The following is a 26,482-nucleotide window of genomic DNA, read 5'->3' as shown; positions in this document are numbered from 1 at the left end:
TCGGGGTTTTCCGTGCGTGGAGGTGGGGCGAGCACTCGAAGCGGTTTCCTCCCGCTCGCATCTGCCTCCGCGCGCCGCGGGAAGAGCCTTCCCCGAGCGGCCGGCAGGACCAGGGTCACAGACTCGCGGAAACCCCTCGGCCGACGTCGGCCGGAAACCCACTCAGCCCCGGGATCGGCCCACACCCGAGGGCGGGACGGAAGTGTGCCTGAGCCCGCCCCCGAGCCGTCATTGGAAGGAGCCCCAGAAAGGGGCGGGGACCCGGCCCGGTTCTGCCTCCTCATTGGCTGAAATCTACGCGCTAGCGAGAGGAGGGGAGGAAGCAGGCTACCCCTGGCGCTCCGTCGGCCCTCGGGTTTTCATTGGCTGAAATCGAGAGCTGGGCGGTGCCTCACAGCCTCCGGGTCCCTCGCGGGTTGCTAAGAGCGACAAGCCCTTGCCCCGCCCCTCGAGCCACCCTCTTCTTTTTACACCCCAAATTGAGGACCCAGGCGGTCCTTCACCTCGAAGCCTGGGGGGTCTGACCTCGGGCCTTTGCTTTCCGAGGCCTCGAGTCTCGCCGAGCCCAGGGGTGTAGAGAAACTCGAGCGGCGAGGCTACCCGGAACGATTCTTTCGCGGAACCATCGCGGCGAGGCCGCTAGGAGCGCCCGCAGGGACGGACCGCGGCGGGCCGGGCCAGCCTGGCAGGGATGGCGGCGGCGGCGGCGGCCGCGGCTGACGCGGCGCCGAGGATCGCGGTCCCCGTGGATCTGCGGCGCGAGCGGCGCATGGTGTGCGTGGAGTACCCAGGCGTGGTGCGCGACGTGCCCAAGATGCTGCGGACTCTGGGCGGCGAGGAGGGCGTTTCCCGGGTGAGGCGCGGGATGGGGGAGTGGCCGGGACCGCGGGAGCGGCCGAGTCTCGGGGCCACCCGGGAGGTGTGGTTTCCTTGGCAACGGAACTGGGGGCGGGCTCGGGGCGGCCAGTGGGCGGGGACTTGCCGCCTGCGCGCCCGCGGGGACTGCTTTTCCCTGGGAGCAGCGGGGAGAGGCTGTAGTGGAGCCCCAGGGAGGGGCGGCGTGTCCTTTCCGTCCCCTCCTCCGGGGACCCGGGGAGCCACAGCCCCCGCGACGTGCTGGGCTGCCACTGCCTCCTTCACGGAGGAGCAGACCCAGGCGCGGGAGATTAAGAATCGTTGACTAACAGGAGAGGGGGCCGGGTGTTGTGTTGTTGCGGTTGAAGGTGGTAATGGGGGGCAGCTCGGTGGCTCAGTCGGCTAAGCATCTGCCTTTGGCTCAGATCATGATCCCAGCGTCCGGCTCCCTGCCCAGCGGGGCGTGTGCTTCTCTCTCCCTCCTTCTGCTGCTCCCCCTGCTTGTGCTCTCTCTCTGTCAAATAAATAAAATCTTAAAAAAAAAAAAAATTAAAGGTGGTAATGACCATCAGCTTCTTCGGTACCAGGTGCTTTACTTACATTCTATCCTCATTAGAACCCTGCCAGGTAGCAAAGGGCATTGTCCGCATTTTACTAGGAAACCGAGGCAGTTTGTTCAAGGTCTCCGGGAAAATGAGGGAGCTGGGATGACTTCTTACCTGGTGCAAGGCTCAGGGGAGGTGATTTACATGCACCAGATCTCGAAATCTCTCTTCCATAGGGAGTCCTCTGACTACCCTAATCAAAGTGGCCTCTAGTAGTTTGTATCTGCCTTCTCGACCTATGAATTCCCTTTTTTTAAAGATTTTATTTATTTGAGGGGCGCCTGGGTGGCTCAGTTGGTTAAGCGACTGCCTTCGGCTCGGATCATGATCCTGGAGTCCTGGGATCGAGTCCCGCATCCGGCTCCCTGCTCAGCGGGGGGCCTGCTTCTCCCTCTGACGCTCTTCCCTCTTGTGCTGTCTCTCATTCTCTCTCACAAATAAAGAAAGAAAGAAAGAAAGAAAGAAAGAAAGAAAGAAAGAAAGATTTTATTTATTTGAGAGAGATCGTGCATGGGGGGAGGGCGGTTGGGGGGGGTAGAAGCAGGCTCCCTGCTGAGCAGTGGCTTGATCCCAGGACCTCCGGGATCATGACCTGAGCCAAAGGCAGATGCTTAACCAACTGAGCCACCCGGGAGCCCCGACCTGTTAATTCCAATCTGAAATTACGTTTTAATACGTTTTATTGTCTGTCTTGGCCGCTTGCTCTCAGCTTGTAAACTCCATGAGAGCAGTACCTTGTCTCTCTTGTTTACTCCTGCAGTCCTAACATCTTTAATAGTACCTTCTTCCAAAATATTTGTCAGATGCATGACTGAATCCTCACAACAACCTAGGGAGTTAGGTACCATTTTTCCCTTTTTTCAGATGAAGACTCAGGTAGGAAAAATTGGGTCAAACAAACTCTCACGTGGGGATTTGAACTCATGCATGTCTCCCCTCTGAAGTCTGAACTCTTACCTGCTGCTTCCTCATGCTTAATGAATACTGAAAACCTGTCATTAAGCACAGGATGCCATAGAGGCCCAGTTAGTCTTCTGACTTACTCACTCTACCTCGGCATTGACGGGACCCTTGCTCTCACTAACCCCAGGGATATTTGTATCTGACTACAGTGTGAGCCTTTTGGAAGAGACTGGCCATCGATTCGTCCCATTCATGCTGCTTGTATACCTTCTCTGCCAGGCCCACAGCTGGGGTTATTCCCAGCCTCATGGTCTCATAGATCCGTGTCTCGTGAGAAGGGATTCCTGAAGGTTGGGGCTCCTTTTACCCTTCTTTCCCTCGATGTTTCCTGAGCATCTCCTAAGGGCCAGGCTGTGTGCTTAGTGTTGGGGAGCCAGCAGGCTAGAAGGCAGACGCTCTTGGCCCCATGAGCATTGTTGGGCTTTCATGTGCACAGAGCTGACACTGTGTCCCTCCCACTTCATGTGGGGCAAGCACTCGTGGGTGCGTGACTTGTAGAGTGTTCACCACGAGCTGGACACCAGACAGCGTGTTGCATAGTCAACAATTCAGTGATTCATTTAATCATTGTTACAGTCCTGTGAGTAGGTACTGTTCGTTATCTCCATTTTAAGGAGAAGGAACGGAGGCTTGGAAAGGATAAGTGACGCTAGTCAGAGCCAAAGTGCTTGTTACTAATTGATTTCAGTTCCTTTGGACTTGGAAACATTTGCACGTGAGACTGAATAGCAAGACCCTTTGGGCAGGTAGTGCCTCGGGTAGGAAGGTCAAGACAAGCCACTCCACCCTGCCAGCCTCGGTTCCTCTGTGGAAGACTCGGGTGAGAAGACTGCCACGAACGTCGCCAGGGGAGGCGCATGAGTCCCCGCGCTGAACCGGCACTTGGGTGGGGGTGCTCTACTTAGCTGACGGTTATCGTCTAGCTTTCCAGCCTCTTGGAAGGAAGAGACTATCCTCATTTTCCCTACTAGATAAAAACTAAGATACTTGGGTTGGAAAAATGGGTCTTTTGAGAATTAAAAGCTCAGAATGAACCAGGAGCCCCCTGGCCTCCCTTTGTCAGCTGGGTCACTCTCAGGCTTTTGTGGAGTGAGAGAGAGCTCTCTGCCAGCCGCTTAGCTGCCCACTGGTCACAGTTTTCCTTGGCCTCGCCACAGATCTACGCAGACCCCACCAAGAGGCTGGAGCTGTATTTCCGGCCCAAGGACCCTTACTGCCACCCAGTGTGCGCCAACCGCTTCAGTACCAGCAGCCTGCTGCTCCGCATCAGGAGGAAGACCAGGCGGCAGAGGGAGGTGCCGGGGCCTGAGCCCCACCCCAAGGTCACATTTGACATAGAGATACTTGGCACCATCTCCACCATTTACAAATTTCAAGGTAACTGCCACTTACTGCGTTGGGTTGTTTTAGGACCTGCATCCACGTTCCTACAGGTGCTCTGTGGGTCATCCACACAGTGAAGGGGGCCAGTCTATGCCCAGGAATGAGGGCAGGGGATGAGCAGAGCGGGACAGTGCAGGCCCCCTCCAAGAGGCACGCGTTCCTCCCTCCATGCAACAGCTCTCAATGGACTGGGGGCCCATTGCTGCTCCATCTCCTGCATTCTTACGAAAAGCTGACGTTCTATGAATAGTCCCCTAATTTTTAAGGCCATCATGTAGGGCCAAATAAAACTGGTTAGCAGGTCTCCAATTTTTGACCCTCAGTGTTTTGGAAACTTCTCTGAGTCTTGACTGATGCTAATCTTGCCTTTTCTCTGAAGCCTTCCCAGATCACCTCAGCCCCTTGGGACCTCATGTTCCCTTGAACTCTTAGCCAACTGGGTGTCTTCCCTGGGGTCCTCAATCAGTTTGCTGCCCATACGGAACCCCAGTGAGGGGTGGTAAGGGGTGTGGTGGGGCGGGTAAGAAAGAAAGAGCCAGTTTGTTTGGGTAGGTGCTCAGCTTCCCTCAGCCTCGGGCACTTCTCCATCCAGTGTGGGACCCTGGGTTCCTCAGGCCCTCGCGAAGGGTTGGGGTCCGGGGGATGCCGTTAAAGGGCCAGTTCACGCATGCAGGAGGCACTTGGTAGATTACTAGTGAGCCTTAGGAATGCAGTGTCAGCTGCAGTTCTAGGAGAATCTGCAGAGAGCACAGATGGAGAAGAGGGGCTGGAAAGTGGAACGGGATGAAACCTCTGAGCTGGGCATTTTGAACGTCAGTCGTTCTGGTGGCATGCGGTGCTCCCCAAAGAGGGCAGTCCTTCCTGGTGCGAGGTCTTCCCGTGATGCATTTTCCATCTGTCTGCTTGAGCCGGCACCCTGCCGCTCACCTTCCGTCCCCGCCAGCAGCGCCGGTCCTGGGGGCTTGTCTGATGTGCAGCATCCCAGAGCCTTTAGCTAGGTCCCAGGTGAGTCGTGCACTCTACGTTTCAAGAAGCGCTGACTAGACTGGACCCTCAGGCACCACATCGCCCCCTCCTCCCCCAGCCCCTCCGGGAGACTCCCAAGTGCGCAGAGTCGCGTGCACAGAAGTATTTCCAAGGGTGCTGTTTCAGCTCCCACCCCCATGGCCCGCTGCACGGCTCCCTTGGCACCTCCAAGAATGTGTGGGTGTCGATGCACAGCAGTCACCAGTTCCTGGGAGGGTGTAATGGGGTGTCTGCCATCTGGCCGCCTCTTTCCAGGAATGTCCGACTTCCAGTACTTGGCCGTGCACACGGAGGCTGGCGGCAGGCACATGTCCATGTATGACAAAGTGCTCATGCTCAAGCCCGAGAAGGAGAGTTTTTTCCACCAAGAGCTGCCGCTCTACATCCCCCCACCCATCTTCTCTCGGCTGGACACCCCAGTGGACTATTTCTATCGACCAGAGACGCAGCACCGGTAAGCCCCTCCACCCCCCGGCCCCTGCAGCATCAGGGTTCAGAGCAAGGGCCCTGTGGTCAGAGGGCCTCGGTCCCAGGCTCAACTCCGCCACTCCTGAGTCAGGCAGTTAGTACTGCTGGCTTTGCAAGCCCGTGGCTCCTGTGCACCCAGAAGCAGCGTACCCGGTGACATAGACCTTGCTTAAAGCTCCCACTCTACAGAGAGGGAATCAGGATGTCACCTTAAGACTCGGAAGACTCATGCCCAAACGTATGTACCTTGAAATACTTAGAACAGTGAGTGCCTGGCAGAGCTTGATAGAATAAACAAGTCCATTAATTGGGATGTGGCTGATGAATTTATGGTCCTTCTAGGCCAGGGAACACCATGCAGCATGTGAGAGCAGGCTCGTGGATTGATGTGGCACTTGCCCAGGGTACCTTCCTCTATGAAAAAAGCAGGTGTAGGAGCACATTCTGGGATATAAAAATAAACTGTGGCATGACAATAGAAACCTAGAAAAATCTGGAAGATGGGGCCCAGAGCAGTTATCTGTAGAGGGGTGGGAGGATGAGAATGTTCTCTTCCCTCACTACATGTTGTCATCAACAAGTGCTGACCACGGGTCGTGGCCCTGGGGCACTCCTTGGAGCCCTGCATCAGCAGAGAACAGATGAGGTCCACGCGGGGCTGGGTGGGGAGCTGGATGGAGCATGAGTGGACCAGGAGGGAGCAATGGACCCGTGGCCAGATGCATGTCTTAGAGGAGATCAAAGGGATGTGGGTCGTAAGGGGCAGTGAGTTGGGTGAGGGCTCAGGGCCCTCAGAAGGGCTGGGACATTTGAAACAGACCTGAGTGATGACAGAGCCAGGCACATGAAAATCCAGGGAGAACATTCTAGACCAGGGGACTGGCGCCTGCGAAGGAGTGGTTGAAGAGGGAGCCTGGGAGAGCGATAGGTCTCACAGACCATGGTGAGGGGCTTCGATTTGATCCTAAGGAGAAGGTGTATTGTTCTCTTCCCTTAAAAAAATACGGAGAGTTCCAAACACAGCCCAAAGTAGCGCGAGCGCTCCAGCGGAGGCCCAGCTGTGGCACCAGCTTCTGCGATTGGCACCTCTCCCCCGCTTGCCACACCTGCCCAGCCTCAGCTTCCCAGCGCATCGTCGAGAAAGCATGCCCCGTGCCCATCCACGGGGAAGGACTTGTGTTCTCACACGAACCTGCCGCACTCTTGCCAGGACGAGCAAGAGATCCGGCTTCCCCTGCGCCTTCCGGTGCCAGTCCTCCCTCAGTTTCCCCAGCCAGAAGCAGGCCGCCTGGCAGCTTCCATTCGTGGTGCTCAGGCCTATTGAATCCGCGGCCCCCTCCGCAGCCCTTTCCGACCACAGGAGCGAGTGGTGGTTCCAGGGGCAGAGTATGACAGAACTGTGTAAGTGGATAAGGTTGGGCCGCACCTCTCCTGGCCGAAGCCCTCCACGTGGGGTGACGGGTTTTTCTGCGTGTGTGATACTCCGCACAGGAGTTTTAGGTGGGAGAGAGACGATTTGCATATTTCTGAAATGCTTTGATTATTTCCCCTCAGAGTCAGAAACAGACACAAAAATGCATAAGGGAAACTAGACCCCTCTGTGCTGCTGAGCCCTGGTACGGGCTGGAGCAGCTGAGTCACCCCTCTGTCCTGTGGGACCTGTAGGCAGCTGCTCCCCGGCCTCTGGGAGAGGGACAAGGGAGAAAGGCTGGCTGCCCTTGGACCACACGCCCTTTTTTCCTCCCCATGTGGTTTATCGATGTTCCGGCAAATGGAAAGAACCTGCCTTTTTTCCCAGGGCTACTATCAATTTTTCTGCTCTGCTGGCCTTCCTGGGTACACCAGGGCTGGGCGGGGGGTCGGGCCGCAGCCTTGCTGGCCCCTCCATGGGTCCAGGGAAGTTGAGCCTCCTGCAAGACCGTGGGCAGAGGAGAGGCTGGGAGGCTGGCCTGACAGGGGTACCTCCTCCTTGAGGAAGTTAGTGGGGGAGTCGGCGAGGCGGCCAAGGAGCCCTTTCCCTGTGGTGACAGGCCCTGGCAGGCCCACCCCTTGCTGCTGCTCTGGCAGTGGGCTTCCTGGGGTGGAGTGAGCCACCGGGGCCTTCCCTCTGGGGGCTCTTCAGGGTCTTGGGCATGTCTTTGAAGACAGGGTAATATTACACCTGTTCGGGGTGGTTTCTGATGGGGTCACTTTACAAAAAAGGCACAAACTTGCTCTCGTCTTTGTAATTTTGTTTTCCAGCGTGTCCTTTATAAAAATGCAGATGGTTTCTACTCTTGTAGAAAATTAAGGTAGAATGGAAACAAATTTAAAAGGTAGTAATCACCTGGGTGCACTTGAGTGGCTCATTTGGTTAAGCGTCTGACTCTTGATTTCGGCTCAGGTCATGATCTCAGGGTCATGAGATCGAGCCCTGCTTTGGGTTCAAGATGGGAGTGGAGCCTGCTTAAGATTCTCCCTCTCCCACTCCTTCTGCCCCTCCCCCCTCAAAAAAATAGAATGAAATAAATAAAAGGTAATAATCACCTGAATGAAAATGTGTGATGTCCAGGACATACTTTAAAATGTATTTCAAGGGGTGCCTGGGTGGCTCAGTTGGTTGAGCATCTATCTGACTCTTGGTTTCCGCTCAGGTCATGATCTCAGGGTTGTGAGATCAAGCCCCCTGTCAGGCTCCTCACTAGCACGGAGTCTGCTTAAGACTCTCTCCCTCTCCCTCTGCCCCCCGCCACTGAAATAAATCTTTTTAAAAATCCTTTTAAAAAAGGTGAAAAAACGTATTTCAAAATAATTTCGTGCGTTTGGAGTGGGGTACAGATGAAACAGAATTGGCCGTGTGGTGATAATTATTGACGCTCATGATGGGTTGTGGGGCTTCTTGAGACTGTCCTCCCTGCTTTAGTATAAGCTTGACATTTCTGGACATTTCTGACATCCAACTTTTTTTTTAAAGATTTGTTTATCTACTTATGCGAGAGAGAGAGCACGAGCTGCGGGAGGGGCAGAGGGAGAAGCAGACCCCCCACTGGGAGGAGAGCCCGATGGGGGGCTTGATTCTAGGACCCTGAGATCATGACCTGAGCCCAGGGCAGACACTCAGCCAGCTGAGCCCCCAGGCGCCCTGACATCCCACCATTAAAATGAGGTAACCACCTGAGCATCTTGGCCTGGCGCCGGCAGAGGAGGCCTAAGCGTAGCCGGCGCGAGAACCCCCACTTCTGACCCCTGTGCTGCAGGATAGTGCTGTTCAGTAATGTCCGTCTTCTCTTCACCCAGCTGTTGTCCAGATGCTTCTGGGCCAAACATGCTCTGTCAGAGGGTGGCAGGATGGGGTTCACAGGGCCCAGAGTCCCAGCTCTGTCCGTGTAAGCTCTGCCTCTAGGTAGGTTTCTAGCTGCTGTCGGTTACTTCGTAGGAAATTGGTTCCTTCCTCGTAAGGTTGTCTTGAGGCTTAAGGCAGTGAGTCGTAAGCATCAGTTAGGGTGGGTGTTGCCTGATAACTGACCGAGCGTGTCCTGTGTCCCTGCGCCTCACCTCCCTCCCCACCCCTGCCTGACGGTGTTCCGTTCCTCACGGGCTGTCCGGTGCCCTGGGTGATGCGGTGCGGTTGTGAGACCAGCAGCCGCACCGCTTTTGGCTTCCCGGCTTGCGAGCTCCGGGCCCCAGGGCCTCTCTGAGCTGTCGGTAGCAGTCGCTGCCTCTGCCCCTGCCCGGCCGTCAGCCGGAGAACACAGGTGCTAAGGTTCTCCTCCAACCCGTCACCCGGCGTCTGGGGAAAGGCACCCACTCGTGGGCTCGCTGCCTGGTCCGGGAGGCCTGTGCCTGGGGTCCTCCTGGAGGTGCTCCATCCCACCCCAGCTCTCTCTGCTGCAGGGAAGGCTACAACAACCCCCCCGTCTCAGGCGAGAACCTGATTGGCCTGAGCAGGGCCCGGCGCCCCCACAATGCCATCTTTGTCAACTTTGAGGATGATGAGGTGCCCACGCAGCCGCTGGAGGCTGCAGTCCAGACGTGGAGGAGGATCTCTACCAACCCCCTGGACCGGAAGGTGGAGGAGGAGCTGAGGAAGGTGAGCCCGAGCCCGGGGCCCACCTCTGCACTGACCACCTCCCGTTTACCCAGCGGGGCCCTTCCCTCTTTCTGCAAATGGCTGTACTGACTTTTTAAAACTGGCTCATCGGCACATGGGAATGTTTCGTCTCCAGATGTCATATCTCAAAGCCACGCCAGTATAAGCCCTACATTCCCAAGGTTGAAAATACTTCTTAGAATTTTCTTGAGAGGTCCCTTAGGGGTGGGAAGCAGTTGGTGCATTGTCTGCTCGTGACTTCACAGTGGAGCTCTGGGTTTCAGGAAACTTTCATTTATCCATCATTGGTGGCAAGAAACCAGATGGAGTACCTACCGTATGCCCCCTGATGCTTTATCCTGTTAGTGCTGGAGGGAACAGAGCGGCCTTCTGCCTGCGCCCCGGCTGGCAGGTCCTGGGAGGAGCCAGCGGGGGCCTCTGTTGCTCATGCCTGCACAGGCATGGACGGCAGGTTCTCAGCGAGGCCACATTGCTACTCACGGAGGCTCGTGAGTGAGCTCGTGAGCTTCAGCCCTTGCTGAAGCCGACTGTTCCCTTGGGCGGGGGGTGGTTATTTCTTAAAGAGACTGTGTGGACACCTGACCAGTTTCCAGCAGTCACTGGTCACTGGAGGGGAGCCATGGGGGACCACTATCCGAGGGCCCTGCTAGTCCTCCAGACACAGCCCAGTCCCTGGCCTGGCCCCCCGGCACCCCCCACGCTCCAGCCACACTGGCCTCCTGCAGTCCTCCCTTGGGCCAGGCCATCCCCTTCAGCCTTCACGACATCCCAACTGAGACTCCACCCTCTAGGTTGGGGCTCAGGGTCCCAGAACTCTGGCATGTCCCCCTCTTGGCCCTGCTCTGGCTCCTTTGGTCGTCTGCCTCCCCCACTGTCCTGTGAGCTGCATGAGGGCAGAGACCGTGTCCTTCGTGGTCATTTCAGGATGCCCAGGCCCTGCAGCCACACCTGACCCAGGCTGGGTGTGCGGTCCCCGCTTCTTGCGGTCCCCGCTTCAGAAGGCAGGGACCAGTGAGTGGGTGCAGCAGTTCCTAGAGGCTGCTCCTTGCCCTGCTCTCCACCAAGTCCTCTCCCGAAGGGTCTGCTGGGGACCAGACCATGCTGGAGAGTCTGAGCCAGGCAGGCGGGAAGCTGCCGGTGCTCATTTCAGTCTCTGCCTTGACTCCCCAGCTGTTTGAAATCCGTCCCATCTGGTCACGAAACGCTGTCAAGGCCAACATCAGCGTCCACCCTGACAAACTCAAGGTTTTGCTGCCCTTCGTGGCCTATTACATGGTGAGTGTCCAGCCTCTTGCCCTGGTTCCCACCAGGGGCGCCCTGATTGCTAATCTGACCTCTCAGAGCTACAGCAACAGCAGGTGGCCCTGTCCCGGCACCCCCCCTTCCCCGCCCCAGGGGGCTTATTACAGCCCCAGGAAGGCCCTCCACGGCCTCCTAGTAACGCTAGCCATACTGGAATGATTTTAGGATTAGAGAGTAATTATGTAACTTTTAAATAAAGGGATTATACTTTTTTTTTTTAAGATTTTATTTATTTATTTGACAGAGAGAGACACAGCGAGAGAGGGAACACAAGCAGGGGGAGTGGGAGAGCGAGAAGCAGGCTTCTGCTGAGCAGGGAGCCCGATGTGGGGCTCGATCCCAGGACCCTGGGATCATGACCTGAGCCGAGGGCAGACGCTTAAGGCAGACGCTTAACGACTGAGCCACCCAGGCGCCCCAGAGATTATACATTTTTAAATGATCTCATATTAAGAATGCTCTAAGGAGGGCGCCTGGGTGGCTCAGTTGGTTGAGCGACTGCCTTCGGCTCAGGTCATGATCCTGGAGTCCCAGGATCGAGTCCCGCATCGGGCTCCCTGCTCAGCGGGGAGTCTGCCTCTCCCTCTGACCCTCCCCCCTCTCATGCTCTCTCTATCTCATTCTCTCTCTCAAATAAATAAATAAAATTAAAAAAAAAAAAAGAATGCTCTAAGGACCAGGTGCTGGGGCTAAGTGCTGTGTACCTATTATATCCTTTTTCCCCTCCCTGGGGGGTGGCAGCAGGATTCTCTTCTTACCTCTGAGGCAGAGCTGGGGCTCAGAGAGGTGACTTGATGTGCCAAGGTCCTCTAGCCAGCACATGACAGAGCCACTTGGGACCCCAGCCTGTTAGGCTGCAGAACCCAGGCCCCCTAACCACAGGGCCACCAGCCTTGGCTCATTCTACCTGGGTTGAGTGGGGGTGGGGGTAGGAGAGGCGGATCCACCTTGGGCTCAGTCCAGAAGGGCCTGGGGATGAGGTGTCATTACTGAGGTTCCCAAAGGCGCTGGAGGAAGGCATCCTACCTGCCAGGGGTCCCCGCATGGAGCCCTGGGGAGGCAAGCCTGAGATGTGACCATGATGGTGATGACAGGTGGGGCACAAGGTGGGGGCACAAGGAAGGCTCATCCCTCCTGTGCTCGGACCCCAGACTTCCAAGAGCCGCTGTCTTTTAGCATTGGCTTTCTAGACATAAGGACCTCAGGAGTACCACCCGTTGGGATGGCGGAAACGCTCCCTGGGCACCTCCTGTGTGCCAGGCGGCGTGGTAAAGGCTCCTGGGGCATCACCTCTTGTAATCCTCACAGAAGCGATGGGAAATGGGGCTCCTCTCACCTCCAGCAGGAAGACCAAGGCTCAGAAAGGCCAAGTGACCTGCCCAAGAACCGCACACAGCAGAGCCGGGGTGGGGTTCCAGAGCTGTGTCCCCAACTCTTGAGGTGTTCAGCTGCCCCGTCCCGGCCCTGCATCCCTGAGGGAGGCCCCACTTCACACTCCTGCCTTTTGTCTCCAGATAACAGGGCCCTGGAGAAGCCTGTGGATCCGATATGGGTACGATCCCCGAAAAAACCCAGACGCCAAGATTTATCAAGTCCTTGATTTCCGAATCCGTTGTGGAATGAAATACGGTAAAAATTACTAAAACCTTGTCTTTCTGTCTTTCTCTCTCTTAATTGCTTTCTGCTGCTAGCATTCTCTTTTGAAATAAGAATGTATCCATGTGGTGAAGACGAAAAAGCCTTTGCTCCTTGGCGAGGTCTTTGCAGAATAGCGTAGAAATGAGGGTCCCAGCTTGAGTCCTGGCTCCACCGTTGGCCCTCAAGCTACTGAACCCGTTCTTCATCCACTCAGTTATTCCACTTACTCCGGCTCCTGCGGTGGGGGCCAGGCACCCCGTACGCGTCCAGTCCCTGGGCCCGCGGTGAGCCACTCCACGCAGTCCTGTGTGGCTGGCGCTGGAATGGTGCCTGCTGACAACTGGTGCGGGGGGGCCTGGCGTCCCTTTCTCAGGAGCCTGCCCCAGGGAACCCTGGTGCGCCGATAGCGCAAAGCCAGTTCTGTCTGCGAGAAGGGGCTCTGCGCCCCCCTTGCGCCCGACACGCCCTTCCTCGCCTGCAGGTTACGCCCCGAGTGACATGCCCGTCAAGGCCAAGCGCAGCACCTACAACTACAGCCTTCCCATCACCGTCAAAAAGATGCGTAAGTGCCTCTGCTTGCCCTGTGGGATCGGGACTGATTTGCCCGCACAGAGACGCGAGGAAGGTGGGCATCTGGACTGTGAGGTGCGGTGGGGCTTCCCAAGGGGCCGCTCCAGGGCGCTGCCGGCCAGTGCGCCAGGGAGGGGTGGGGAGAAACATCCCCCTGTATTCCAAAGTATTGCTGCTGTCCCCCCACAGCCAGCCAGCCTGTCACCATGCATGACCTGAAGCAGGGCCTGGGCCCGTCGGGGATGGCCGGCACGCGGAAATCGACCTCCAACAAGTACAAGCTCAAGGTGGGTGCCCCCTGAGCCCCAGAGGAGAGCAGTCGCCCACCCGGTTGAGGGTGCAGTGGACGGGGGAGGGGAGGCAACCCCCACGGGCAGGCTGGGCACACACTCGCTCCCAGAGTCCCTGGGCCACCGGGAAGGGCTTTGACGGGCAGCTCTGCCCACCGGTGCCTTCCAGGACGGCCTTGGGAAGCGCGGTGAGAGCTCGGTGTGGGCAGTGGGCACTGAGGACCATCTGGGCATGTCTCCAAGAGGGACAGGTGACACCAGCAGCTGTGCGTGGCTGCCTTTTGTGAGCCCGTGGCCGCTGCCCGGATGGGCCGGCTGGGGTGTGCAGGAGTGTGCGGAGCCACGGCAGACCGCGGGCCCCCCGCTGTGGGCGGGGCGGGGTGCTGGCAGCCAAGTCCCAGGACCCCTCACAGGCTTGCGGGGTCCTCGGCACACCCGAAGGTGGGAGTCTATGGGCCTTTCACCCGCTTGGGCTGTCTGGTCCCCCCCATCCCCCTGGCTCGGCTGCCTCATGCAGGGGGGCACAGAGGGGCACGGAGACAGGCACCATCGGTGTCCTCTTAGGAGGGCCGCCACATCTTCGCCTCAGTGGCCGTCCTCCCTCCTCAAGCACTCTCACTCAGGCCACCATCCCTACCTCTAGAAAACAGACACCCGGTAAGCCCTGCTCCTCAGCAGGGGGCGTCTGGGAGCCACAGAACAGGGCCAGTTGATAGGAGGTGGCGAGGAACGAGGGCAGGCTGCAGAAGGCTCGCAAAGCTGGCGAGACAGCCCATGCCATAACACGTGGCTGGCCGTGTGGCTCGTGGTCCTAGAGTCAGGGGCGTCGGAGCCTCTGCACGCCTCCTCCTGGCCCCTGGCGTGTCTGCACCACCTGAGTCCGGGGGACGGTGGGGAGCCAGGCCCGCCAGGTGCGGGCCGGCCGGGGAGAGCTCCGAGCTCCAGCGCGCTGTCCTGCTGTCGTCTGCCCAGGACTCGGTCTACGTCTTCCGGGAGGGGGCCTTGCCACCCTATCGACAGATGTTCTACCAGTTATGTGACTTGAACGTGGAAGAGTACGTATGAGGGACCCTGAGGCGTCGGGGTGGGGGATGGTGGGGCTCTGGACCAAGGCCTTCCCTGCTGCTCTTCCGCTGGCTCTCGGCCTCGGTCGGAAGCCCTGGCTTGGGCGGCGGGGGCTGGGGGCACCTCCGTCTGCCTGCGGGAGCGGTTTCCGGGGTCTGCCTGGGCTGTACCCCCCGATCCGCCACACTGGGCAGGGCAGAGACCTGCGGCCCCCTCCTCCGTCACGCACATGGAGGCTCGGGACACGGTTCCTGAGTCTCCTGGCCGACACTGGAGTCCTAGCGACCTCCCAGCCTCTCAGCCAGTTGTTCTTAGTAATGTTTAGAAAGGGGGTGGGGGGCGCTGGGATGGGGAGAGACGGGAGCTCGTTAGACGCAGCTCGAGTCAGGTGAGAACCCGGGGTTTTCGCAGGAAAGTTCGCGTGGCCATCCCCCACCGTCTGTGCAGCTTGGAGGCAGGGGCCACACCAGTCAGGAGCCCCGCCGCGAGGGGCCGGCTTCCATGGGTGTTCTTCAGTGCTGCGCTTGGCCCTCTGCATGGCTGTCCCAGTGTTACTGTTCCCAGCACTGCCCCACTTCTGCCAGACCCTCACGGCACCTGTCGGCAGAAGCCCATCCTGAAACGCTGTGTCCCGTCCCCCAGGTTGCAGAGGATCATTCACCGCAACGACGGGGCTGAGAACTGCTGCACGGAGCGAGATGGTTGGTGCCTCCCCAAGACCAGTGATGACCTGAGGGACATGATGTCCCTCATGATCCGGCAGACCATCCGCTCCAAGAGGCCTGGTGAGAGCGCTCAGGGTGAAGGGGGGCCCTGCTCTGGGACAGAGCAAGTATCCCTAAAGGCCCTGCTCCCCAAGAAATTACACCCAAGTGGAATCATCCCGCCGGGAGCCAGATCTCCCAGGCTGCCTGCCTCTCCCTGGGTGGAGACAGGCCCGGAGGGCAGGGCTGGAGCAGGGCTGGAGCAGGGCCGGCACAGGGCCGGAGCAGGGCCGGAGCAGGGCTGGTGCAGGGCTGGAGCAGGGCTGGCGCCGCCATTGGAACCACCGCTTTGTGCCCTGACACCCCCCTACCTCTTCCAGCCATTTGTGGGCGCATCCAGCCTGTCTTCTTGCACTGGGAGAGCTGGGGCAGCAGGTGTGGGGGGCCTGTCACCCCCCCACGGGCTGCCCCTTTCTCCGGACCAGGCAGCCCTGGCCGCTGGCCGGCGGTAGGGGGATGTGGGGGAAAGGGAGCACTCGCTGGTCTGCAGGTCTGATGGGGCGGGGGGCGTGAGCGAGAGGGCCCCTCTCACGGCTTCCTCCCGGACCCCGCCGGACTCCACGGAGCTGACGGGAGTAGGGGCTCTCAGCCTCATTTGGGACCCGGCTCCATCTGAGAATCTGCTTGAGGCTCTGGACCCTCTCCCCAGAAAAAAGCACTCACACAGCACGTCCTGCACACTGTCGGGGCCCCTTGGACCCGTGAAGCCACCCAGCCTCCTATGGGGAAGTGGCTTGCAAAGCTGTTGGCTTCCGTATTCCCCTGAAGTGCTTGTTACGCTGTAGAGTGCCAGGCCCCCCGGCCCTCTGTACTTCCCCAGGCAGCTTCTCTGGGGCCTGAGCCCAGACACCCGTCGTAAACGGGCCTCCAGCAGCCTGATTGCTGGTCTGGACGCTGGGCTGTCCGGCACCTCTGTCAGGCTGAGGCCAGCAGTAGCTGGTCTGGGGGCCACCCAGGAGGCCTGTGCTCCACACATGGCCTTGTTTCCTGGCCCCAGCTCTCTTCTCCAGCCCAGCCAAGGCCGACAGGGGGAAAGAGCCCCTGACGTACGAGTCTGGGGAAGATGAGGAGGACGAGGAAGAGGAGGAGGAGGACTTCAAGCCATCCGATGGCAGCGACAATGAGATGGAGACAGAGATTCTGGACTACGTGTGACACAGCCCTGCACCCGAGGCTGGGCATCCTTGATCATGCATGACTGGTGATGGAACCGGGGCAAGCCGTGTCTCCCCATTGCTGCCCACGGTAACCAGAGCGGCCCGAGGAGGCCCCCCCACCCCGCCACCGAGGAAAGCTGGGGTCCCAGCACTGGGTTCAGCTGACCGTGGTCCTGCCCGTCTGCCCGTGACACCTGCAGCATGGGACTGCCCTCCGGCCCTGGGTGCTTGGGGACATCCCCAGAGGGTATGACCTGGCTTTTCGCAGCTGTGAGCCAGCCCAGTGTCCAGCAGGCTGAGCTGGTGCCCAGCACCTCTCTCTGGCTGAGGACAGCAGAAGCTGGAGGTGGAGAGGATGTGGCCAGGGGCAGGGTGGTCTCGCCTTGGAGCTGATGACTGGTGACCAGCGAGGAAGCTGGTCCGTGGTCACAGATGGGCGAAGACTGTCCTTGGGTTTGGATCCCATCCATTTGGGACTCAGCTGGAGTTGTTCTTACCAAATACACTTTCCCAAGGAGAAAGTGGTGTCTCACTGCGGGGGTCGGAGCCAGAGGAGAGTTTCCTCTTACAGGTTGGGTGAGAGCAGCTGGGAGTACCCCAGATGCCAGGTCCCAGAGTGTCCTGCAGCCTCGAGCGCATCCCTTACTGCTCCAGATGTGTTCTTGAGAAGTTCATGGGGACGCAGACCCTGGTGCCTCCCAGCTCCCTGGTGTGAAACCGGAGGCAGTGCAGATTCTGCTGGGACGGAGGCTGTCCTCCCTGGGGAGCACTCCCACCTGTGCCAGGGGACAGCCGTGCCACAGTCCTACAGAGCAGCCTGAGCCAGAGGTGAACCCGGTCACCCCCTTCCTCAGCCAGCGGACTGGGCCACCTAGTGTGACAGCTCCCCAAGTCACATTAATTCTAAAGTCCGATGCCTCAGGCAAGCCCGTCTGCTGCCCAGGCTCCTGGGGAGCCCCCTTGGGGGACAGATCAGGAGCCCCAGTGGCTCACAGTTGGCCTAAAGTGGCTAGTCCTGGCCACCTGCCTTGTAGAGGGGAAGCTGCCAGGCTGACTGCCCACGATGGCCCCGCTCCCTGCTGCTGGGGACCAGGAGGGGTCTCCTCCCCCATATTCAGAATAACTTTCTGTAGAACAGGTTCTCAGAATTGGAAGAGCTGGACAGAAGGCATGGGTTAACGATTCCCTGTCCTTGTCCGGGGTGGGGGCTCAGGCTCTTTCCCTCGTCGTCCTCACACTGCCCAGCTGAAGGCACACGAGCCCCTTCCTGGTTTCCTAACTCCTCCCTCCCACCCGCAGCTGCCCACCCCTCCCCACCTCTCCCCACCTCTCCCCACCCCTCCCCACCTCTCCCCACCTCTCCCCACCCCTCCCCACCTTCTCTCCAGCTTCTCTCCACTCTGCGTCACAGAAGATTTGGATCTGGCAGGCAGGCAGGCAGGCTTGGTGGCGGCAGTGGGCACGATGGTAGCAGGGCTGTGGCCTGTGTCCAAGGTGCCGCTCCCGGGCAGCAGAGGGCCTGCCGGCGCCCAGGCTGCGGGGCTGTTGGCCTCACGGGGCTCCGCTGTCCCCTGGCTCCTGAGTGCGTCCCCCTCACTAGAGGTGGTTGTGCGGTGGGGTCTGAGCAGCCTCTGAGCCGTGAGCCATGACCCCAGCGGCAGCAGAACTCAAAGGCACCATGTCAGGTCCTGTCCGTGGTGGCCTGCCTTTTCTAATAAGTCACTCCGGTGACCAGAGTCCTGCACAGCCACAGGAGACAGCAGTGGCCGCTTTTGTGCCGCCCCTACTTCTGTGCTCAGTTTTCTCCCTCCCGCTCTCTGACGCTCTTGGTCTCTGTCCCTTCCACTCTCTGTTGGTCGGTCTCCGTCTCTGCTTGGCTTTGCCCCAGGGTCTTCGCGGGGCCCATTTCTGTGGCCAGAAGGCCCGGCTTTTCCTTTTCCTTAAGGAAGCCCTCGAGGCTGGGCTGGAGCCCCACTTCCCCCTTTCCCTTGTCTGCCCGAGCCTCCTGCCTTCCCATCCCAGGACGTGGACTGCGTGTGAGGCCTCCCCCACCCCCAAGGGCAGGGTCGTCTGTGCTGCTCTGGGCCCCCCCACCTGGCTCAGACTGCACACCCAGCGGGCCCGTGGTAACAAGGGTCAACCCCGCCAGCTGACCAGTGGTGCGCAGCGCACAGCCCAGAAGTCACATGCCCGGTCCCCTACAAGCTCCTCTGTTGAGCTGGGGCTGGGTGGCAGGCGGGCCACGGAGACCGAACGTGCCCATTGCTCTGAGGGCAGAGCCAAGTCCTTGTAAGTCAGTGAGCCAGAATGCAGGGCGCTGTTCACCCGGGCAAGCCGACGGCCTGGCGACCTTCGGTCCTGTGCCATCTGCCTCCACTCCCAGGTAGGCAGTAACCTGCGCAGGTGCGCGGTGGCACACGGCATTGGGGGCAGCCAGCCCTGGGAAAGGTAGCCTGGCACCGCGCCGTGTGTGCACATGCGTGTGCCCCACTGTGTGACCTTGGCCCAGCCCGAGGCTAGCTGGAAACAGCAGCTGTGTCCTGGCTCCAGGTACTCTGCCTGGAGTGTGGCCAGCCTGGAGGAAGGGGCACAGGTGGGAGGAGGGAAAAGGGGCCTCTGCGGACAGCTGCTACCTTGGACTCCCGGCCAGCTCCAGCCGCATAAATCCCTGCGGGCCGGAGGGGAGGGACGCACACAGGCAGGCGCATGCCATGGGGCACCTGGGGCTGGTCGTCTTGGGCCTCACCTGCTGCTGGGCGGTAGTGAGCGCAGCAAAGGTAAGCGAGGGCCCAGCAGAGGGGCCCCTCTCTCCTCTCCCTAAGCGAGACCTGGAAACGGGACAGGGCACAGTGGAGGGAAGACAGGGTCACTGGCCAGAAGAGCCAGTCTGAGAAAGAGACCCCAACAATCAAAATGGCATTTCCTGGGCACTTCATGTTTTGTGTATATTCTCATTCATATGACAGCCTGCCAGATAAAATACAGGATGCCACATTAAATCTGAATTTCATACAAATCACGAGAAGTTTTCGGTGTGTATCTTCTATGCAGTATTTGGGATATACTAAAAAAAAAAGTCAATTTATGTGAAATGCAAATGTAACTGGGAGTCCTCAATCTTTATTTGCTGAGTCTAGGAACCCAACACCCCTCTGGCTCTTTCCTCTCTAGAGATGTCGATGTCCCCTTTTCACAGAAGGGGAGACGGGCCCAGAGCAGACGAGCAATTTGCCCAAGCTCACACAGCCACCAGTGGCTGAACAGAAACCTAAAACTCCGGAGTCTGGCTCCCAGGGTAACCTCCATGTCCCAAGCAGCAGGTCCCCACCTGCTTGCTGGCCAGTCAGGAGGCTGCCCGGGGCGGGTACACCATTGCCCGGGGTGAAGAACAAGGCAGGGAAGGGGCTGCAGGATTGAAACCCCACAGACGCGTGGCCCCGTGGTGTCCACCCTCCTCCTGCTGCCTCCGTCCCAGCTGCCCTGGGGCCTGCCGCTTGGCCCCAGAGGTTCAGGTGCTGGCCTTGGGCCCCTGCTGCCCCCAGGAGGAGGTCACTCTCCGGGGGAGGGGGGCTTCTCTGAGGGCAGAGAAGACCAGGATTTCTCCCCGCTGTTCCAGCAGCCAGTGCCACCCTCCCCACCTTGCCCCTCACCCAGGGCCCTCAGGCCAGTCTCAGTTCTGAGAGGTGACTTCCCAGTCCCCAGGCACTGACCTGGCCTGCTGCCCCATCCCAGCAGCTGGGAAGCCTGTCAGAAAAGATGCCTGGAGGGGCGCCTGGGTGGCTCAGTTGGTTAAACACCTGCCTTCGGCTCAGGTCATGATCCTGGAGTCCCTGGATTGAGTCCCACATCGGGCTCCCTGCTCAGCAAGGAGCCTGCTTCTCCCTCTGGCCCTCCCCCCGTCATGTACTCTCTCTCTCTCTCTCTCTCTCTCTCTCTCATTCTCGCTCTCTCAAATAAATAAATCTTAAAAAAAAAAAAAAGAAAGAAAGAAAGAAAAGATGCCTGGAGGCCTGAAACAAGGCTGCACCTCCTGAGCCGAGAGATGGGGCGGGGGTGAGGGTGGGGGAGCAGAGCTGCACCTGCCCCTGGCCCCAACCCTGAGGCCCCTGGCAGGAGTTGTTCTGTCCTCCTCCCCGGTTCCCTGTTAGCCTAGACCTTACAGGGCACTGGGACCCCAGCTGGGCCTGGGGGTGCGGAGCTGCCCTGTCCTTGGCTCCCTGGGACGGAGCACAGGTGAGATCCAGGAAGCAGACACCTGCCATGGGACCCGAAGGCTGGGGGGGCAGCCCTGGGAGGGGATGGGAGCCTGGCTCTGAGGTTAGACAGCTGTTTCCCACAGGGTGACTTCAAGCAGGAGAGCCTCAGTTCCCTTCTGGGACAATGGGAAGATGAGCACCAGCCCCCAGGACCCTCATGCAGACCGGATGCATTGGCTGCGTGGGCCCAGCTCAGGGCGAGGGCTAGCTACACAGCCGTGGTTCTGACGGCCTGGGGGGCGGGGGTCTTTCTCAGCACTGAGCACAAGGGCTGTGAGTCACCAGGCCGCCGACTCCAGGCCAGCTGGACCCTGGGGGAAGGGGGACACAAGGGGAGCAAACGGGCCATCTTAGAGACGGGGAAACAGCCTCATGGTCACAGCTAGGTGGCCATAGCCGAGATCCAAACCTCTACCCCACCTCTCCTGGCCTACTTGGAAGGCTCCCTGGAGTGGGAACACACTGGTTGACCCAGCTTCCTCCAAGATTCAGGGAGCAGGACACCCTCGGGGTCCGGGACCAAGGCGGTAAGCTGCTCTTCTAGCAACGTGGCAGGTGGCAGGGCTCAGGTGCACGTTGGCCCCTCCTTGAAGCTGTCTCTGGGGAACCTCGGGGCACCCTGGGGCCTGCTCACGTTGCCCCCCAGCCCCGTTCGGGAGACCCGCCTGGGCCTTCCTGAGCCTCGGCTTCCACCCCCAGTTGGGCGCGGTGTACACGGAAGGAGGCTTCGTGGAGGGCGTCAACAAGAAGCTCAGCCTCTTTGGTGACTATGTCGACATCTTCAAGGGCATCCCCTTCGCCGCCCCCCCGAAGGCCCTGGAGAACCCTCAGAAGCACCCTGGCTGGCAAGGTGGGAGCGGGCAGGGGCTGGTGAGGCCCCGTGCCTGGGGGTGCCGTGGGGTGGCTGCCATCCTTACCGATCCTCCTGGCCGGCCGCAGGAACCCTGAAGGCCAAGGACTTCAAGAAGCGGTGTCTGCAGGCCACCATCACCCAGGACAACACCTTCGGGGAGGAGGACTGCCTCTACCTCAATATCTGGGTCCCCCAGGGCAAGAAGGAAGGTGGGTTCACCCTCCCCACACCCTGCAGCACGCCCCCAAGCAGCTAGAGACTCAGGCCCTGCCCTTGTGTCGGGGGGGCTCCAGAGCCAAACTTCCGTGAAATCAGCACAGGGTGCGGGGGGAAGCCGGGGTGGTGGTGGGGGGGTGCATCTGGGGTCACTGGGTCTGCTCTGCTCTGCCTTAGTCTCCCGGAACCTGCCCGTCATGATCTGGATCTACGGAGGCGGCTTCCTCATGGGGGCGGGCCACGGGGCCAACTTTCTCAGCAACTACCTGTACGACGGGGAGGAGATTGCCACACGGGGCAATGTCATTGTGGTCACCTTCAACTACCGTGTCGGCCCCCTGGGCTTCCTCAGCACTGGGGACGCCAACCTGCCAGGTCCGCCGGGTGTCCTGGGCACTGGGGAGGGGAGGAAGTGCGCCCACCCCTGTGAGCTCTGGGCTCGGCGGGGGTGAGCCTTAGCTCCCATCGTGCTTGAACAGCTCCTGCCAGTGCCCCTGGAAAGGCCCAGAATCCTATTTGCAGAGCCAGGGAGCTGGAGATGCGCTGTGAGATGCAGGAGCCCCTTGGCAGCTGTAGCGAAAGAACAGAGGCCCACAGACTGACAGACAGAGTGGGACCCAGAGGCCCAGCGGAGCAGGTGCAGGGAGCCAGTGAGAGAGAAGATGAGAAATTAAGGCAGCAACAAGGAGCCACAGACAGACAAGGGGGGCTGTGGCAGGGAGGGAGAGAAAAGAGCAGACTGGTCCTCCTGCTCCCCGCCCCCGCCCCCAGCCTGAGCCCCCCACCTGCCCCAGCACCCCACCCGGCCAGCCTCCAGGGGACCCACCATTCAACATCCTGGTGCTCAGCCAGGGTCTCCGTGCAGTCGAGGGCATTCTCATCCCACCCATGTGCATTGTTCACCCTGTGTGGCCCAGGCCCTGGCCCTGATGAAGGCCCATCCCCCACCCTGCCCCCAGGTAACTATGGCCTTCGGGATCAGCACATGGCCATCGCTTGGGTGAAGAGGAACATTGCAGCCTTTGGGGGGGACCCCGACAACATCACTATCTTTGGGGAGTCAGCTGGAGGCGCCAGCGTTTCTCTGCAGGTCTGGCGGCCCCGGAGGGTGGACCTGCCCAGAAGTGTGTGGGAGCTAGCCAATGGGAGCAGGGAGGAGAGGGGCTGGAACTGATGTGTGGGGTGTCCTTGGCCGAGCCCAGGGTGGGCAGGTGCGGCGAGGCCTTGGTGACAGGACCTCTGTGTGTTGCAGACCCTCTCTCCCTACAACAAGGGCCTCATCCGGCGAGCCATTAGCCAGAGTGGTGTGGCAGTGTGCCCCTGGGCCATCCAGAAGCAGCCCCTCTTCTGGGCCAAAAGGGTAAGGAGGAGCTGTGGCGGGCAGGGGAGGGGCCTCCCTCTTTTCCACTCTGTCCTGGACTCCATCACCCTCTGCCCAGAGCACTGGCCTCACCCACCTGCCTACCCACCCCCACTCCAGATCGCTGAGAAGGTGGGCTGCCCCTTGGACGATACCTCCAGGATGGCCAAGTGTCTGAAGATTACCGACCCCCGTGCCCTGACGCTGGCCTATAAGCTGCCCCTGGCAGGCAGGGAGTGTGAGTGGAGGCTGCTGGGGGAGCCTGGGGGGGGCTCCCGGTCGGGAGAGGGCCGGCCATGCTCCTGGAGAAGAGAGGAATTACCGGGTCTGAGGCTGGCCCTGTCCCCAGATCGCTGGTGTCCCTAGGCAGCTTGCTGCCATGAGCACCCTTGTAGTCTGGTAAGGAGGAGGGCCGTTCTCTCTTCTTATCCCCCGTGGGTCACGACCCCTTGGAGAAGCTGATGAACATGTGGGCTCCAGCCCCCGACAAGACACGCATCTGTGGTCATTTGTGCACAATTTTAGGGAGGTTCATGGACCCAAGACCGAGAGCCTTTGTCCTAGATGGTCATTTGTTCTTCTTGCCACTCACGCAGTGAACACTCACCCACTGAGCACCCACGGCAGCACGCGGCCCTCCCGGCTCTGCTCCTGTGTACCCCGGAATGCCGGGGACCTCATCAGCGCAGTAGGCTGGGGTCCGCTCTTGCGCACCTTTTTGATGCTAAGTCAGAGGCCCCATCATTTGCATCTTTACCTGATGCGCATGAAACCATAAGCAAAGCGGAAGCCAAGCGAACACGTGGCCCCAAATGCAAACCAGTTGTTTCCTCTGGCGCGCACGGGAAGGAAGACCCGCCGGGCTGAGCCTCTCGAAGGCCACTGCCTCCACCTGCCCGGAGCCAGCTCTACGGTCCTTTCGGGGCCAGTTCAGGGGTCTGCAGGGCAATGTGGACCTCACAGTTTCTGGCGAACACGCTGGAGCCCAGCCCCGAGAGGGGGTGCCTCCTTCTCCGTCGGTCCTCGTCTTCCTCCCAGAGGCTGGAGGGAGGACAGCCCTGGGCTCCGGGGGACCAGTGCTCCTCGGCCTGGGAAGTTTGGCTCCAGGGCACATGTTTTGATTGTCATAACTGCAGAGGGGGTGCCGCAGGTGTCCTAAGGGCAGAGGGATGCGGATGGACACCCCACAGGGTGCTGGACATAGAATTATCCCGCCCTCGATGTGGGTGGTGCTGAGGCCCGGGAAGCCGGGTCTAGATCAGAGGAGGCCGGAGGTGGCGCTGGAGTTGAGTCCTGCCCCAGAGGCTGAGGGGAGGAGCAGTGGGTACCAGGAGAGTCCGAGCCGGCTACTCTCCCACCCAGATCCCGTACTGCACTATCTGGGCTTTATCCCTGTCGTCGACGGAGACTTCATCCCCGATGACCCCGTCAAGCTGTACGCCAACATGACCGACGTTGACTACATAGCAGGCATCAACAATATGGATGGCCACATCTTTGCCAGCATCGACATGCCAGCCATCAATAAGAACAAGCAGGAGGTCACCAAGTAAGCAGTGGGTGCGGGGCCCAGGGGACAGTGCCCAGGGGCAGCTGCGGGAGGTCAGCACCGTGTTGGGGGGCCGTCCCTCGCCCTTTGCTGGTGGGGTTGCAGATACCCTCCCACTGGCACTGGGTGGAGGGTCCAGCGCTGGCGTGGTCCCTGCAGAGAGGACTTCTACAAGCTGGTCAGCGGGCTCACCATCACCAAGGGGCCCAGGGGTGCCAACGCCACCTTTGACATCTACACTGAGCCCTGGGCCCACGACACGTCCCAAGAGACCAAGAAGAAGACCGTGGTGGACTTTGAGACCGACATCCTCTTCCTGGTGCCCACCGAGTTTGCCGTGGCCCAGCACAGAGCCAATGCCAAGTGAGGACCTGGGCAGGGAGGCTCCCTGGGGAGACCCACCCACCTGGGATGGTGGACCTGCGCCCTGAGGCCTCTTGGGAGGGTGGCTCGGGTCCCCACCTGGGCCTGCACCACCTGCTTTGTCCAGGCCTGACAAGACCTAACCCTCCTCACCTCCCAGCCTCAGGGGGCTTTGCAAAACCCTCCCACGGTCCTCTGCCTGGCCTGGCACTGAGTGCCTTCCCTCACCCCACGGTCCTTCCCACTGAAAAGTTCTTGAGTTGACCTTCCACCCCTCAAGCTGTGTAGAAGAAAGAACCCTGGATGATGATGGTCTCTGTTGTGGGTTTCAACTTGACCAACTTTCAAAATAACTTAAGCCTGGGACCACATTAAAAATCACTATATGATAATAGCCAATGAAATTAAAAAAAACGTGAGGAATGCTTGGAAAGTAGGAAGACAGTATTATACCTAAAATCTAGAACGAAAGCTTTGCAGCAACTAAGCAATAAATGTGGCTCTGAGCTTCCTGTCAGTCAAGGCAAAAAGAGAAACACCCGAGGGCGTATACCTGTCCAATTAAATTAAGATACAAATTCACTTGCAGAGCAAAAAAGATCTTTCTTGATACTGAATTGCAAGAGGAAGCTGCCTCAGTGTGTTTTGGAGTGGTGAATTATAAACACAACTGAAATTGTAGAAGCTTCGAATCCGTGGCTTTGGCCCACGGCTTTCCCTTTCCCAGGTGTCAGGATCCCAGCTTCTTCATGAGTCTTGCGGGAATTCCCCAGACCCTTCCCTGCTCCCTCCACGGCTCCCTCCGGAGCCCATCCCTGAGCTGGGTGGCCCCAGTTGAGCACCTTGCCAACTTGGGTGGTCTCCCCTCCCTTCCTCAGGAGTGCCAAAACCTACACCTACATGTTCTCCCACCCGTCTCGGATGCCCACCTACCCCAAATGGGTGGGGGCTGACCACGCGGATGACATCCAGTACGTCTTTGGGAAGCCCTTCGCCAGCCCCCTGGGCTACCGGACCCAAGACAGGACGGTCTCTAAGGCCATGATCGCCTACTGGACCAACTTTGCCAGAACTGGGTAAGACAGCAGTGAGGCTGAGCCCAGAGCCCCCTGCCACCTGGTCCTGCAGGCCTGGGTTCTAGTCCCTGCTCCCTCACTTACAATTGGCCTCCCGGAGCCTCGGTACCTCTGTCTGGGAGGATGGGGCTACTGCCCAGGCCCCGAGATCAGCACCTCTTGGGGTTCCATGTGCCCAGCCAGGGCCCAGGCACCATATAGTGAGGTACCCTGATGGTAAGGGTCAGTGCAGAGGGTGGAGGACTGTCCAGGCACGCCAGGGCCCAGATGGGCTAGGGACACAGGTCTCCAGCCTCCTGTGAGCCCCCAGCCCGCACCCAGCTTTTTTCCTCCCTGCAGGGACCCCAACATGGGACATTCAGCTGTGCCCACACACTGGGATCCCTACACAGTGGAAAGTGGTAACTACCTGGAGATCACCAAGAAGATGGATCGCAACTCCATGAAACAGCACCTGAGGACTAATTACATGCGCTACTGGACCTTGACCTACCACGCACTGCCCACAGTGACCGGAAATGGGGCCGCCCCCGCCCCCCCCTCCGGGGACTCGGATGCCACCCCCGCCCCTCCCTCCGGGGACTCGGATGCAACCCCCGTGCCCCCCTCGGGGGATTCTGATGCAACCCCCGT

At 59.6% G+C, this 26,482-nt stretch overlaps 2 protein-coding genes across 3 annotated transcripts in view; both read left to right on the top strand.

Moving 5' to 3' along the window:
- The first annotated feature begins 658 nt into the window (after nucleotides 1-658).
- GTF3C5 (general transcription factor IIIC subunit 5) lies at nucleotides 659-16,697 on the top strand. 2 transcript variants are annotated; one of them, XM_035015525.1, is made up of 11 exons: nucleotides 660-853; nucleotides 3,581-3,800; nucleotides 5,088-5,286; nucleotides 9,174-9,369; nucleotides 10,561-10,665; nucleotides 12,207-12,321; nucleotides 12,812-12,892; nucleotides 13,090-13,187; nucleotides 14,163-14,245; nucleotides 14,898-15,040; nucleotides 16,017-16,697. In XM_035015525.1, exons 1-11 carry the CDS (start codon nucleotides 692-694, stop codon nucleotides 16,172-16,174), a joined length of 1,560 nt encoding a protein of 519 aa, XP_034871416.1. In that variant the 5' UTR covers nucleotides 660-691; the 3' UTR covers nucleotides 16,175-16,697. The 2 variants fall into 2 exon arrangements, with proteins under 2 accessions (XP_034871415.1, XP_034871416.1); XM_035015524.1 differs by having other exon boundaries at nucleotides 659-853; nucleotides 14,898-16,697.
- Nucleotides 16,698-18,876: 2,179 nt separating this feature from the next.
- Nucleotides 18,877-26,482, top strand: part of CEL (carboxyl ester lipase) — a 7,767-nt gene continuing 161 nt past the window's right edge. Inside the window, exons 1-11 of the mRNA XM_035015526.1 lie at nucleotides 18,877-18,953; nucleotides 21,132-21,282; nucleotides 21,372-21,494; nucleotides 21,679-21,876; nucleotides 22,461-22,591; nucleotides 22,754-22,861; nucleotides 22,982-23,099; nucleotides 24,224-24,410; nucleotides 24,570-24,773; nucleotides 25,652-25,849; nucleotides 26,189-26,482. The exon at nucleotides 26,189-26,482 is cut by the window's right edge and continues 161 nt beyond it. Of these exons, the coding sequence (XP_034871417.1) occupies nucleotides 18,888-18,953; nucleotides 21,132-21,282; nucleotides 21,372-21,494; nucleotides 21,679-21,876; nucleotides 22,461-22,591; nucleotides 22,754-22,861; nucleotides 22,982-23,099; nucleotides 24,224-24,410; nucleotides 24,570-24,773; nucleotides 25,652-25,849; nucleotides 26,189-26,482 (1,778 nt within the window). The 5' untranslated portion in view covers nucleotides 18,877-18,887. The remainder of the gene's footprint in view (nucleotides 18,954-21,131; nucleotides 21,283-21,371; nucleotides 21,495-21,678; nucleotides 21,877-22,460; nucleotides 22,592-22,753; nucleotides 22,862-22,981; nucleotides 23,100-24,223; nucleotides 24,411-24,569; nucleotides 24,774-25,651; nucleotides 25,850-26,188) is intronic.

The sequence above is a fragment of the Mirounga leonina genome, unplaced genomic scaffold (assembly GCF_011800145.1).
Source record: "Mirounga leonina isolate KUSES-001 unplaced genomic scaffold, KU_Mleo_1.0 Mir_170, whole genome shotgun sequence".
Classification (NCBI taxonomy): domain Eukaryota; kingdom Metazoa; phylum Chordata; class Mammalia; order Carnivora; family Phocidae; genus Mirounga; species Mirounga leonina.
Note: the sequence above shows the minus strand (reverse complement) of the source record. Positions and strands in the feature narration are given on the sequence as shown.

What these genes read in the sequence shown, in the direction of transcription:
- GTF3C5 (XM_035015524.1), top strand. Translation starts at nt 692, where the DNA reads ATGGCGGCGGCGGCGGCGGCCGCGGCTGACGCGGCGCCGAGGATCGCG. An exon ending in CCTTCGTGGCCTATTACATG is followed by an intron (nt 10,666 to 12,206) that starts GTGAGTGTCCAG and finishes TTTTGTCTCCAG; the next exon opens with ATAACAGGGCCCTGGAGAAG. An exon ending in CCAACAAGTACAAGCTCAAG is followed by an intron (nt 13,188 to 14,162) that starts GTGGGTGCCCCC and finishes TCGTCTGCCCAG; the next exon opens with GACTCGGTCTACGTCTTCCG.